This window comes from Eptesicus fuscus, chromosome 10, assembly GCF_027574615.1.
Source record: "Eptesicus fuscus isolate TK198812 chromosome 10, DD_ASM_mEF_20220401, whole genome shotgun sequence".
Taxonomy (NCBI): Eukaryota; Metazoa; Chordata; class Mammalia; order Chiroptera; family Vespertilionidae; genus Eptesicus; species Eptesicus fuscus.
The window spans coordinates 41,555,184-41,571,015 of NC_072482.1; the positions used below are offsets into that span (position 1 = coordinate 41,555,184).

General features: G+C 41.0%; 1 protein-coding gene across 6 annotated transcripts in view; it reads right to left on the bottom strand.

Annotated features, from left to right (window-relative positions):
* The window catches only part of UBE3D (ubiquitin protein ligase E3D), a 145,120-nt gene that overhangs the window by 82,491 nt on the left and 46,797 nt on the right, over positions 1 to 15,832 (bottom strand). For all 6 annotated transcript variants that reach the window (XR_008557278.1, XM_054722386.1, XM_054722384.1 and 3 more), the window contains one exon: positions 14,763 to 14,926. Coding sequence is in view for 5 of the 6 variants with exons in the window: in XM_054722386.1 (XP_054578361.1) it covers positions 14,763 to 14,926 (164 nt within the window). In the remaining variant the exon portion in view is untranslated. The remainder of the gene's footprint in view (positions 1 to 14,762; positions 14,927 to 15,832) is intronic.

Sequence of the window (15,832 nt, forward strand, 5' to 3'; positions counted from 1 at the left end):
AAAAGATTCAAGTGCATCAATAAAAAATTAAGATCTTCATTATAAAAGCAGTTGTGAGCTAAATTTTTTAAAAATAAATTTTCTTTTGTTCCAATAGATTTCAGAGCAAACACGCACAGATGGAATATAAATATTCCAAAATGTCAAGTAAGTCCTCCAACATTTATAGGTCACGTCTCCAAGGTAAAAAAAATGGATCTGTAGCTCACCTGTCTCTGAGGCCTTTACTAAGAACTAACTTTGCCTTTTGGGTATTTTTCATGTATTCATCAGGGAAGTGGTAATGTTCTTTGAAACACATAATACTAGATATATATTAGTCCCGTTCCTAGACTATATGTTCTACAAAAACAAGGGTTTTAGAGGTTTTATTCACTAATGTATACCTATCACCTGACACACCATCTATTAGTTGAATGCATGAATGAATGAATGAATGAATAAACCTTTCATCTTATCTGTATATGCAAATGGGCAGGGTTCTTGTGTGTGTGTGTGTGTGTGTGTGTGTGTGTGTGTGTGTGTGTGTTAGCAAAACACAATTCATTATTTAAGTGGTTTAAAACATATTAATCTTACAATTGTAAATAAATATAAATTCTCTTATGAATTCCCTTCTTTCAATGTACAGGCACTCTCAACAATTATCAACATTTGATGACCCTCCTTTAACCTATTCCTAGATGGATGTAACCAAGCTATACTTGGCATACACTGACACCTACCGGCTGACATAGAAAATGGCTTCTGTGTGTGTATATATACATATTCCAATCTCTTCCTTTTTTAAACTATTATTTTCCAACTTTGGTTCAATTAATATCAGAAGATCTCTCTTGCTCTATTCACTCCACTCACTGATACATATGATTTTCTGATGCAATTTCTCAAAATTATATCTCTGGACCTAGTGTTCCCATGAAAAGGGGTTCTGTAATCATGTAAGATTCATAAAGTGCTAAGCACTACATGTTCTTAGCAATTCACAGTCACCTTTAGAATATTAAGATGCTGAGCAGTATAGCAGTAAAATACCTATACACAGTTTCATTGAGCCCAATGCTTCATAAATTTGTTTAATATAAAAATGATAACAATAGTAAGAAACAAAATTGCACAGTAACAATCTAATTTGTATTAATTCCCACAAAAAAGAAAACCCTATTAATATCTTTTGAAATATATTTTAGGAAATACATCCTGCAATTTCTAACTTTTGCTCAGGCTGTCTCCTCTTCAGCTTCCTGCTCCCATTATCCTATCTAATAAAAGAGTAATAAGCAAATTAACCATCACTTCGCTACACTCACAAGCCACGCCCACCAGCCAATCAGGAGCAAGTATGCAAATTAACCCAACCAAGATGGCTGCAGCCACATAGAGAGCAGGAGGGAGGCTTGGGTTTCCCCGGCGATGGAGGAAGCCAAGCTTTCCGCACACCCTGGCCGGCCCAGGACTCCGCTTAAGGCTACAAAGTTTCAATTATAGAAGATAAATAAATCCCAACAGAAATGGCTGCTGCCACAGAGCGAGCAGAAGGCTTGGCTCCACTCCAGGCTACAAAGTTTCAATTGTAGAAGATAAATAAATTCCAGATACCAGGGCCTCTGCTTGGGTCGCCGGGGGGCGTGGCCAGCCTGCAAACCACCACAGGCCCCTTGCCCAGGCCGCCCCACGCTCCAAGGGAACCCTGATCCAGGACATCCTTCAGGGCAAACCAGCTGGCCCCCACCCATGCACCAGGCCTCTATCCTATCTAATAAAAGAGTAATATGCAGATTGACCATCACTCCAACACACAAGATGGCTGCCCCCATGTGGTCAAAGATCCTGTCCCCATGTGGACACAAGATGGCCACCACAAGATGGCCAGCAGAGGAGGGCAGTTGGGAGGGACCAGGCCTGCAAGGGAAGGCAGTTGTGGGTGATCAGGCCAGCAGGGGAGGGCAGTTGGAAGGGACCAGGCCTGCAAGGGAGGGCAGTTGTGGGCAATCAAGCCTGCAGGGGAGGGCAGTTAAGGGGTGACCAGGCTGGCAGAGGAGGGAAGTTGGGGGCAAACAGGCTGGCAGGGGAGCAGTTAGACATCAATCAGGCTGGCAGGGGAGTGGTTAGGGGGTGATCAGGTTGGCAGGCAGAAGTGGTTAGGGGCAATCAGGAAGGTAGGCAGGCGAGTGGTTGGGAGCCAGCAGTCCTGGATTGTGAGAGGGATGTCCGACTGCCCATTTAGACCTGATCCCACTGGGATCAGGTCTAAACGGGCAGTCGGACATCCCTTGAGGGGTCCCAGATTGGAGAGGGTGCAGGCTGGGCTGAGGGACACCCCCGTGCATGAATTTCATGCACCGGGCCTCTTGTCCTATATAATAAAGAGGTAATATGCAAATTGACCACCACTCCAACACACAAGATGGCCGCACCCGTGTGGACACAAGATGGCTGCCACAGGATGGCCGCCAGGGGAGGGCAGTTGTGGGCGATCAGGCCAACAGGGGAGGGCAGTTGGGAGGGGCCAGGCCTGCAAAGGAGGGCAGTTGGGGGTGACCAGGCCTGCAGGGGAGGACAGTTGGGGGGGGGACCCAGTCTGCAGGGGAGGGCAGTTGGGAGGGAATAGGCCTGCAAGGGAGGGCAGTTGGGGGCAATCAGGCCTGCAGAGGAGGGCAGTTAGGGTGACTGGGCTGGCAGAGGAGGGCAGTTGGGGGTGACCAGGCCTGCAGGGGAGGGCAGTTGGGGGCAATCAGGCCTGCAGAGGAGGGCAGTTAGGGTGACTGGGCTGGCAGAGGAGGGCAGTTGGGGGTGACCAGGCCTGCAGGGGAGGACAGTTGGGGTGGGACCCAGGCCTGCAGGGGAGGGCAGTTGGGAGCAACCAGGCCTGCAGGGAAGGGATGATGGGTGGGACCAGGCCTGCAGGGGAGGGCAGTTGTGGGGGACCAGGCCTGCAGGGGAGGGCAGATGGGGGGGACTAGGCCTGCGGGGAAGGGCAGTTGGGGGCAACCAGGCTGGCAAGGGAGGGCAGTTAGGGGTGACTGGGCCAGCAGGAGAGGGCAGTTGGGGGTGACTGGGCCAGCAGGGGAGGGCATTTGGGGGCGACCAGGCCTGCAGGGAAGGGATGATGGGTGGGACCAGGCCTGCAGGGGAGGGCAGTTGTGGGGGACCATGCCTGCAGAAAAGGGTAGATGGGGGGGACTAGGCCTGCGGGGGAGGGCAGATGGGGGCGACCAGGCTGGCAAGGGAGGGCAGTTAAGGGTGACTGGGCCAGCAGGGGAGGGCAGTTGGGGGCGACCAGGCCTGCAGGGCAGGACAGTTAGGGACGACCAGGCCGGCTGGGGAGGGCAGTGAGGGGTGACCAGGCCAGCAGGGAAGGGCAGTTAGTGGCAATTAGGCCAGCAGGGGAGGGCAGTTAGGGGCTACCAGGCTGGCAAGGGAGGCCAGTTGGGGCTGACCGGGCCAGCAGGGGAGGGCAGTTAGGGGTGACCAGGCTGGCCGGGGAGGGCAGTTAGGGGTGATCAGGCTGGCAGGGGAGAACAGTTAGGGGTGACCAGGCCAGCAGGGGAGGGCAGTTAGGGGCAATCGGGCTGGCAGGGGAGCAGTTAGGTGTCAATAAGGCTGGCAGGGAAGTGGTTAGGGGGTGATCAGGCTGGCAGGCAGAAGTGGTTAGAGGCAATCAGGCAGGCAGGCAGGCAAGCAGGCAGGCAGGCAGGCAGGCGAGTGGTTGGGAGCCAGCAGTCCTGGATTGTGGGAGGGCAGTCGGACATCCCTCAAGGGGTCCTAGATTGGAGAGGGTGCAGGCCGAGCTGAAGAACACACACCTCCCCCCCATGCATGAATTTTGTGCACCAGGCCTCTAGTCTTTATATAATTCTCAGACCAAATGCTACCCTATGAAATTTTCCTTAATTGGAATTAATCAAAAGCCCCTTGATTGTCTATCATAGGACATAGCATGTACCTTCTAGAGTTTTTATGTAATTTATCAGTTTTCATGATTAAACATTGAGACTGTAGAAGTAAAAATTATATCTTACTTATATTTTTATCTTCTATATCTCTAAGCAGACTTTACACACAGGAAGCCTAAGTGAATGTCTGTGGAACTGAATTTGAGGCTAAGCAATGCATTTATTAAATACTCCTAGGAAAAGAAAACTAAGCCTTCAGTTTATAAGACAAACTAAACACAATAAAGAGCTTAAGATCACCTCTTTAAAATGCTTATAAGTGTTCCAAAATTGCAGAATTACAGAATGTTAAGCACACCTATCCCACACATGAGGAAATTAAGGGCCAGAGAGGAGTCTGTCCCTTGGCTTGGCAATGTAGCTAGTCAATGTCAGTGGAAAATCTGGGACTAGACTGCATGTCTGACTCCAATCCCATACTCTTCCTAGTATAACATGTCAAACGTCCTCCTACAACTTCTAAGTGCCCTCAAATGTTTCAGGTCCTCTCAATATCAAATGCTCTAATAATCACCCCCAGCTACAGATGGGGGAGTCATTCCTGTGATTATCTTAATTCAGTGTGCTGAAGTCCCATGCCAGGTAAGATTATTAAATTTAAGACATACATTTCTACAACTGCATCACAAAGTCCCAAGACCAACCATTTCAATGAAAAGACTGCATGCTTACTTTTTGTTCTAGGCTCTCTCTTTTTTTTCTGGAATACTATCTATAAGCATCTTAAGAACTATTTATGTAAGAATTTTGCTAAGAACAATGCATTTCTAAACAATCTCCTACCCTAAAGTTCTATCTCTGTTGCAGTTGTTTTTAAACACAGACCAAATGATTTTATCAAAGAGGTAAAAAGTGGTTGGTGAGCCAAAGTGGACCTGGAGGTTTTACAATGACTAAGTCAGTTACCCCACTGGGTGGAGTGAGTGTACAAGTAGATATCAGAATTAGGTCCAAAGAAGCCTAGGCAAGTAAATCAAGTAGGATCCCCAAATGAGAATGCAATGTGGAGAATACTTAAAAAATTAAGTATTTGGAAAGGATCCCAGCATGTGAGTTAAATGTGGAAAAGAGAGGGGAAGAGGTCAGCCCCAAAATGGTTAAGATGGGTACATGGTTGACATGGAAATAAACTAAGATGGGCTTGACGGCAGTCAATTAAGACTGGGGTTTGCAATCAGCAGGAGGGGAAAAAGAGTAGATACTGAAATTAGGTTTAGAAGTAGTTGCCAAGTTTAGGCTTCATTAGGTAGATAAAAAAGAGTGGATTAGTTATTCCTACTTGGGAGTTTGTAGGAAGGCTTGATGGTATAAATCTGAAGAGTCCAACAGTAGTGCTTAGTAAATAAATCACTTCCACATTTTTTTCACCATTATTTTTGCTTCACAGGCAGTTGCTTTAGATGATACTCTGCAAATACTGACACAAGAAACACATGTGGCAGACATAACGAAGGGTTTTCAAGACAGACATGTTTTTGAATCCTAAGTCTGTGACATCTCAGCTGTGCCTCACTGGGTGACTTTAGTTTCTGTCAAGAATGATAACCAGAGCATTGTCCCACAGAGATGTCATGAGCACTCACCTCCCCATTATGAGCATTCAATGATATATTTTTTTAAAAAAATTTAACATGTCTGATGCATAATCAAAGTTCAGTAATAGTTGTTACTATTAGATTATTAAAACCACAATAATTATCTGTAAAGGTTTTAAAGAGGAGGGGGCTCATATCAAGCTTACAAAAGAGATGAGTACATAGATGCACAAAAACCAAAAATATCACCCGCAAGGAAAGGAAGAGTAGGAATGGCAGTCTATAGTGTCTATATAAAACTTATTTCAGCCCAGAGACCTTTTATTCAGAAAACTTAACTACTATAGTACATCTCACCCGTCCTTGGCTTTAATTACGACCAATATGACCAGATGACTCACAAATTCACAAATCCAGTCCAAATCTCTCATCTGAATTCCAAGGCTATATATTAACTTTCCATTTGTTACTCTCGAATGACTCAGAAGTACCTCAAACTCAACATGTATAAAACTGAAACTCGTGATCTCTCAAAACTCGATCTTCCTAAATACTATTTATTCCAGTAAATAGTGGTCCATTCCAAAAATACATCAATTACCAAACAGTGCAATGTTGCTAAGGACCTCTCAAATATCTCTCGGCTACCATCACCCACTATAATAATTTCTCTTGGGCTTCTGCAATAGCTTCCTATCTGATCTACTATATCCATCTGTTTTCTAAATGGCTGCCTGCGTAATCTCTCTGAAGCATAAGTTAACCATCTCATCCTTCTCTCTAAATAAAACATGTAATAAGTCCTTATTGTTCTTAGGATAAACACAAAGACAAAACTCTTTAAAATGTCCTTTTAAAATGAGTTGGCCTGGCTCCTCCCTAACCTATTCCTGTTTCTCACTCTCTCCAATAGCTACCTTGGCCTTCTTTCCATCCCTTTTACTCTCTGTGTTCTCTCCCACCTCAGGTCCTTCTGTATTGCTTCTCCTCCTGCCTAGGGGCTGTTCACACAGTTAACTCATTCTTATCCTTCAGACATCAGTCAAGCATCAGTTCTTCCTGGAATCCTATCCTGACCTGGCTGTGGCCTCTTCCTATGATTTGCTCTCATAGCACCACATATCTCTCTGTCCTAGCACTGATCACTTTGCAATTTTACATTTTTTATCCTTCCCACCAGACTCTAATAAGGCCTATAATGCAAGGCATCCGATCTCTTTTGCTCAACATTGTGTTCCCAGCACCTAGCACAGTATTGCGAATTTAACAAGTGTTTGTTGAAAGAATAAAGGAACACCTTCAGTACCTCAGGCTGAAAACTTTTGTTTAATGTACAAATTCAATGGATTCTTGAAATCCAGTCTCTCTTGTGTAGTACCACTGAAAACACCTTCTTCCCATTACATCAAAATTATCTTAAACAGCCTTGTAGGAGGAATCCCTAATTTTAGCTTCTCTCCAATTCACCCTTATCTATGCAAAGCTGACAGGTTATTGGCACAACATCTTATGGGTAAGCAAGATGGTAAGAGGAAAAGGAACCAAGTATAAAAAGAGACTGCACAAGGAAAGGGATCCATTTGAGGATCTTTAGCTTTGAAAAGAGAAAATCTAGGAGTGTCAGATTATTTGAATATTTGAAGAGCTCTCATGTCCAAGGATCGGCAGCTTAGTTTTGGTAGCTCTGAATGAGAGTTTCTGGGAGGCAGATTTCAGCTCAATGAAAGGAAGACCATTCAAACATTTAGTACTATGGCAATGTGGTCAATTTTTGTAAGTAGTAACTTTGCTATGACCCAGTGAATTCTAGCACAGCCTTGTGAAATGCTTTGCAGAGAGAATGGTGGTTCTCAAACATTTTTTAAAAACCAGCTTTGGAACCCTTTGCAGGGAGAATGGTGGTTCTCAAACATTTTTTAAAAACCAGCTAATTTTTTAAAAAAAAGCTTTTGAGGAGAACCTAATATGCTAAACAGATGAATGCAGCATCTCCATAGGTAGAAGATTGCCCCCCACCTCCCGCTCCAACCCCTCTCCCAGCCATATACCATTCCATCAGCAGAAGCCTATTGGATGGAGCTCCCTGGAATCCACTATCTGAAAACATGCACAATTTCCTTGCCCAGCCCTTTTCAGCTTTTACTGGGGTGTGGATGGAAAAGAGCATGTCTTACCTTTTTTCTATTTTCTTCAATTCAGCTAAAGAATACTGTTTTCCATGTAAATTTGTTCCTTAGCATGTGTGTAAATTTTGCTCTTTTGAAATAATATATTTTTGTGTATTTATCATGTCTTAACTTCAAGTTCTTTATGGCAGAAATCTTTGTTCTCCTGCTTTGGAATCACACATAATACCAAATATAGTAGGAGGTAATGAAAAAGAGGATGTGAAAGGTTAAGACAACTAATTCAGGTCTGACTTGTAAACACAGAAAATTGAAGAAACCATTTCATATACAGATCCCCCTTCCTTCTTTCATCCAATCCCTGTCTTCTCCCCTTCTTGCCCTCACAGGTCATGACTATACTTGTCTCACATTCTTTCATCAGAATGAAACCAGATCCCTTCCTGCAAGCCCCAATAAGTAATTACAGAAAATCTGCTTTGACTACAGAAAAATGCTCACTTTTATTATATGTTATGGCCTTATTTCCTGTATCTTCTTTAATGATTACAAATTAATTAATGGATGGTATAGAAATTCCAAATAAAACGTATTGAATTTAGGCTACTGCACTAACACAGTCCACTTAGAGGATTTTTTACCAATTATTAACTAAAGCAGTGTGTACTCAATTTGCTTAATAATGAGAATTGGTCTCTAGATGAATGTGTCTTGGTGATAATGTGTTACTAGCAGACAAATGTGTGAAAAGTGCTCTCCACACATTATTTATATTTTCCCAGAGGTATCTGATTACTTTCCTATATTTTTAGATTAATTTCCTTTCAGTGGGTTCCTATTCTAAAAAGCTAAGGCAATGGACTTCTGGAAAAAAGTCGTATTTGTATCCTTAAATTCTGATCTATCAAAAAAAAATTCTGATCAGATTGGATATGAACACACTATGAATTAGAAGTTTCTGCTACTGATGTTACAGATGCATAAATATTCACTGAATAGAGTATATGTAAGCAGTGTATTTTTGAGAGTAATCAAAATGCTGACATTCTAGACTCTAGGGAAATTGCTCTTGAGGAAAAATATACATTTATAGAGACATTTTCAGATCTCCTAAAATTCTGTTTTGAGGCACTATATGATACAATAAAGAACACACAATGAATTTGGAATCACAACAACCTAGCTCTAATTCTGTCTCTATCACCAACTAACAAACTAACTCTACTTACTTTTCTTATTGATCCTCAGTTCCTTACTTATGTAACATTTGGACATTCATACTGAAATTTAAGTTTATTGTGCTCTGCAAAAGTCAATGTCCCTAATTAGAGTACACTGACAATGCCTCCCTGTGACTCCTATGTGAGGAAGTAGAAGACACTTAAAGGAGATGGTTTAAAAATCATCAAAAGCATTGTAAGCATTCTTTAGGGGTTGGTGACACCCATTCATTCATTCATTCTAGCAACGTATTTGCACATCCTATATAATAAAAGCCTGATATGCTAAGTGTCCGGTTGACTGGTCAACCGTTTAACCAATCAAAGCATGATATGCTAATGATATGCTAAGGCTGCTCAACGGCTTGTTATGACATGCACTGACCACCAGGGGGCAGACACTACAACCAGTAGGTTAACTTGCTGCTGGGGTCTGGCTGATCGGGACTGAGCTACAACATGGATGAACCTTCAGGACATATGCTAAGCAAAATAAACCAGTCATGAAAAGCAAATACTATATGATTGCACTTATATGAAATATCTAAAACAGTCAATATTAGCCCAGCCAGTGTGGCTCAGTTGGTTGAGCATCAGACCATGTACCAAGAAGTCACCAGTTCAATTCTTGGTCAGAGAACATGCCCAGGTTTTGCACTCCATCCCCAGTAGGGGGGTGCAGGAGGCAGCTGAATGATGTTTCATTGATGTTTCTCTCTCTCTCTCTCTCTCTCTTCCTCTCCCTAAAAACCAATAAAAATATATTTTAAAACAGTCAATGCTATAAATTGCATTATGTCCCTCCAAAATTCATGTTAAATATAAGTAGAGGTACAACTCTAACCCAATGTGACTGTATTTGAAGATAGGGCCCTTAACAAAGTACTTAAGTTACATGTGGTCATAAGATTGAAACCCTAATCTGATAAGACTGCTTATCTTCTTATCAGAAGAGAGACACAAGAGATCTCTCTCTTTCTCTCCATGAGCAAAGAGAGATCATGTGAGGTCACAGCAAGAAGATATTTGTCAGGAAGAAAGGCCTTAGTAGAGACCCATCCGGACACACCTTGATCTTGGACTTCCAGCCTCTAGAACTCTGAGAAAATAAATCTCTGTTAATGTTTAAGCCATCCAGTCTGTGATATTGTGTTATGGCAGCCCTAGCAGACTAATACAGTCAAATTTATAAAAACAAAAATAAGAGGGATTGGAGAAAGTGGGAAGAGAAGAATTGTGTTTAATGAGTGTAGAGTTTCAAATTTGCAAGATGAAAAGTTCTGGAGATATATTTTAAAACAATGTGAATATACCTGACATTATCGAACTATAGACTAAAAAAAAACAAAAAACGGTTAAGATAGTAAATTTTAGGTTATGTGGTTTTTATCACAATGAATACATAGAATTTCAATTTTCCTGCTGAAATAAAGGATAAGAAAATACAACTTCACAAATGAAAACAACCACCAATACTATTTTATACATATGAAATGCATATGGATGTGGTTTATATTTGTTTTTATTTCATTAGAAAAAGCAATAATGATGACTGTCTTAGGGCAAAAATAACACTTCTATTTTAGAAGCAATAATTACCTATATATAGCCAACAGAGAGAAAACTAGTTTATAAAATATAATCTCTAAATTCTACTACAACTAGGGGTGAATATAACATATCATTAATATTTCCTACCTCAATATATTTTGCAAGAAAATGCTATTATGGAAGAACACAGAATAGGTCTTCTAAGTTCAAATTCTCTGAATTCTTAAATTGGTTATCTCTTGAAAAAGGTGGGAAGAACAAATAGCACTACTAGGACTTGTGTAACTTATACAATGAAGAGAATTCAATTTAGCATAAAACAACAACAACAACACTTATTTACACTAAATTATTATATTCCCCTCATTCTTTTCTCTTAAAAATACGAGAACAAAGGACTAGAGTGCAGATTCAAAGGCCAAGCCCCGAGGGGACTGATCACTCCATCTAGATTCCTACCACAGCCACCTGGGGACAGACAGGAATCCTGGTCCATTCGAGGGCATGTGGCCACCCAGAACATACAGAACCCAGGAAATGACCAGAATTTCCAGGAAACGTGTGCCGAGCACCAGGAGGCAGGAGGCCACCAACAAGGAGGATGGAGACCCCAGAAATTTTTCATCTACACTAATAAAAGAGAAACATGCAAATTGACCATTCCTCCGCTACACCCACCAGCCAATCAGGAGCGAGTATGCAAATTAACCAAACAAAATGACCGTTAATTTGCATACGCAGGCACGCAACTGAAGACAGCTTAGAAGGAAGCCAAGTGCTGCAGAAGGGAATGAAGCGGCGAAGAAGGGAGGGAGCGAGGCAGCAGAGCGAGGCTGCTTCTCTCCAGCCACAAGAAGCCCTATTCTTGCAGGAATCTTCCTGCAACAGGCCTCTAGTCATTTAATAAAAATAAATCTATTCTTCATGTTTCTCTAACAGAAAAAGAGAAAAGTGTAACAATAAACATTTATATTATATTTTCTAACAAAGTCAACATGAAAGATTATAGAGATTTTGGCTCATGCCACAGTAAAATTTCTCTTCTTTGCTGGCCTAAATACAATTTGAAAAAAATGTTGGGCTATGCCACCCAGAGGGATAAGATAGACACAGTTGGATTTTAGGAGGTAATCTAGATTAGGGTTTCTCCATGTTGGCATCATTAGCATTTGGGGCTGGATAATTCTTTGTTGTAGGGGGTCTCCAATGCATTGTACGATGTTTAAGAGCTTCCCTGGCTCTACCTACTAGATGCCAAAAGCCCTCTCCCTGCAAGCTGTAACAAACAAAACTGTCTAAAGACATTGCCAATGTCTCCTGAAGCGAAAATTACTCCCAGTCTAGAGAATGAGGACATGGGTAAACTGATGAATTGGCAGATTAAACTGCAAAAGTTAACTTCAAGTCCAAAGCTAAAAAGTTAATATTTAGTATCTAAATTTGATATGCAAACTAAAGAATGTGAGTTGTAGGATAATTGTGGGTGAGGGGAGGAGAGATTAAAAAATAGATTTCAAAATGTTAAGAGATATGTGTGTCTATTGCTAGAAAGAAAGAATACTCTAAAAATATTACTGCCACTTTTTTGTGTGTGTGCTCAAGGAAGTAAAACCCTAGTTACATTTGCTATTTTCCTCTTTTAGACTGCCATCTGGCACTCCACACTTCCACTAGAAAAAATTCTAGCCAATTGGACTAAAATAGTTAATGTACCAACCCATGCACCAAAAATATGCCAGGGAGTCTACGGCTTCCTCAGTCATGCCCAAAAAGAAAGAAACTATCGTCCTCAGAAAACAAAAGTAAATAACTCACAGGATGCTTACACAATTTGGCAAAATTCCCCTCCTACCTTTGGGGGTAGGAGGACCAAGTCACACAGTAGCTGGAGGAAAAGCACAACAAAAGTATATAAAACAGGCAAACTAAAGTAATCAAACTCATTTACTGGACATCAACTCATTCCCAAGACATATGGAGTTAAAAAAATAAAGAGTCCACTAATCAAATACAACAGAACACAACCTATAATAGTCACTATATTTCTGATGTCACAGAGATTTGTTAGGAACGAATGAAATAATGGGACAGGTGTAATGATCCTTGTAACACTCCTCAGGAAAGGCAGTGCGAAGATTCTTCATAATAATGAATACAAGGTTCACCGCCATAACTGAATCTACTCCCACTTCCTTTTTCTTAATACCCAGAGCTTCAAAGTACAGCTGCAAATCTACTTCTGCCCACCCCTATAATGCAAAAACTGATATCAAAACCAGAAGAAAATGACTTTTCCGTATTCATAGTGAGATTGAACACACCCTTCTGAAAAATCCACATTTCAAATAAATAAAAAAGATGATTTAAAAAGGTTTTAATAAACTTGAATAAATAAATCTAGATACATAAAGGCACACACAGACATATATCCACACTAATGAATAAAGAATATAATCAATGAACAACTTAAAAGTTTACTATGTATTAGAACACACACACACACACACACACACACACACACACACACACACACAGCTCAACAAAGTCCCCAAAGCATCAAACACACATAAGCCTTATTCTCTGATCATGCATTAATAAAACACAAGGATAGTCAAGTGAACCTATTTCATTTAGACTGGTATCAGATGCACAAAAATCTAAAAGGCAGTTTGAGTGAGGGTGAAGGAAAATGGGCATTTATAGAAACTTCAGGTGGGAATATAAATCCATAATATCTTTTTGCAAAACAATTTGGTAATATCTATCAAAATTTTAAATGTCATATCCTTTGACTCAGCAATTATATTTCTAAAAATCCTTATAACAAAACAAATGTACAACACACACAGGATAGTACTAACTACAGCAGCAAAAAAGTAACCCAAATATCTATTGACCGAAAAATTGTTAAATATTTACAGTACATCCATTTCATAAAATGACGAGCATAGACAGAATCTCCAAGATATAGTGTTTTTTTAAGTGTAAAAAATATACATGTACCATTCAACTTATGCTAAAATACAAGATAACAGAAAAAAAGGAAAGGACAAATACACAACATACTTTTTACTTCTGGAAAGAGAAATGATGGAGAACTTCCATATTTTACTTCATATTTGTCTCTACTGTATGAATATTTTATGAATTATACTGCTTGCATAATTCAAAGTCAAGCAATGATTTTTAAAATTTTCTTATTTACTTCCCAGAAAAAGACTGGGACCTTTTTGTTCCTGGTACAAATTTGATGGAACCCATTTTAGAGTACAGGACAAGTATAACTTCCAATCTGTTCAAATAAGACTTTCTGTTTCCTCTGTCGGGAATGCTCTTCCCTCCAATAAGCCTCACTCCCTAACTTCCTTCAAGTTTTCCAATTAAATATCATCTTAATCTGAGGAACTGTCCTTGCCTTTTCAATACAAAATGAAAACCTTCCCACACCCATTTAACCACTCCCCAACTACCTCACCTAGCTTTATATTCACTAGGTGTGATATTTACACCTGTGTCTTAGCATCCTTATCTCTAAACTAGAGGCCCAGTTCACGAAATTCGTGCACTTGGCGGGGTGGAGGTCCCTCAGCCCAGCCTGCTCCCTCTTGCAGTCCGGGAGCCGTCAGTCAGACATCCTCAGTGCTGCCACCAAGGCAGGAGAGGCTCCTGCCACCACCGCTGCACTCGCCAGCCGTGAGCCCGGCTTCTGGCTGAGCAGCGCTCCCCCTGTGGGAGCGCACTGACCACCAGGGGCAGCCCCTGTGTTGAGCTTCTGCCCCCTGGTGGTCAGTGCATGTCATAGTGACCGGTTGTTCCACCGTTCAGTCAATTTGCATATTAGCCTTTTATTATATAGGAGGATGGGGGTGATAACAGTATCTACCCACAGAGTGCTGTTAGACTTAAATGAGCTAGAAGCCCTTAGATGAGAATTGGTCTCATAGTAAGGGCCACATTAATCTTTGATATTTTTGTCTGTTTTGTTTATGATCTGCCTTCGCCCTCTTAGAATGACAACCCAAGGAGGCAGGGACTGTGTTTTATTTGCTATTGTATCCCAAATGCCTGGAAACTGCTTATCAGTACTAGTAAATATTCATAGTTGTTGAGTTTGATTTAGTACTGCAGCCATATGTAGAGACAGCTGAGATTATAAGAAAAAGACCAATTGTTTTCAGTAAAAGCAAGCACATTAGCATGAATCATCTATAATAATTCAATCTACTTTGAAAGGATAACATTTAGGAGTATGACTCCAAGAAGCTCCAAGTACGGAAGTGGTACAGTAGCATTTAATTCATTAATTTCTTAACACCAACATGGCAACAGAAACTAAAACATAACGTGAAATGAGAAAACAAGAGCACAACTTACTTTTCATTCCTACTTTTGATGCATGGCTGGTAAAGGACTTTGACAGCATTCCGAGCAGAACTGGAATCTGCCTTCAATATGTCTTCCAACAAGGGAAACTTTTTGACACTTCTGGAACTCGCCAAAGATTCAATCACCACACTGTCTGAGTTTAAAAGCCATAGCTAAAGATAAGGAGAGAAAAGTCCAAGTGTAAGGATATCACCACCCCATATCTCATATCACCACTCAAAAAAACAAACACAAAACAAACCTATAAAAATATCAGAAAAAATATAAGAGAACCATCTATATAATTTTTAAGGAAGGTAAGCCTTTCAAAGTATAACCTTGGTAGAGTAATCAACATGATAAAGTTTGAAAAAAGAAGAAAAACACAACTAGCTAGAAAGAAGTATTTAATACACATATAGCACTCCTAAAAACCCAGTCCAGTGGAAATGCAGGCAAAGAATATGAACAGCATTAACAGAAGAAATAAGTGATAAACATATAAAAATGTTAATATAACTAGCAATAAGGAAATGCAAAATTTGTATGCCACCCTTTTTCACTTATCCGATTGGCAAATACCAGAAGATTGATACCCCCAGTTCAGAAGAGGGCTTTGGATGGATATTCCCAAACACTGCTGGTAGAAGAGTGGGCATTTGGATGCATGTGATTCAATCAGGGAATACTCTCAGGAGACAGGGAGTAAGGTGAACAGGATAAGGCGAAGGAAGGAGCCAGGCAAGGATGTGAAATCAGCTGGCGTCTGGCTCAGCCTGATCCCACAGGGGCATCATACCTAGAGTTTGTCCCACACCTTGAGAGACAGGAGACCCCAGCTTTATAGCAGCTTTATTTACCAAAACCAAGAGGTAGAAACAATCTGAATATCCATCAATGAATGAATAAAGAAACTGTGGCACAGATATATATATAATGGAAGGAAATCTTGTAACATGAGACCACATGGATGATGAACCTTGAGGACATTATGCTAAGTGAAACAAGTCAGACACAGAAAGACAAAAAATGCATGATCCCGTTTATATGAGGAATCTAAAATAATCTAACTCATAGGA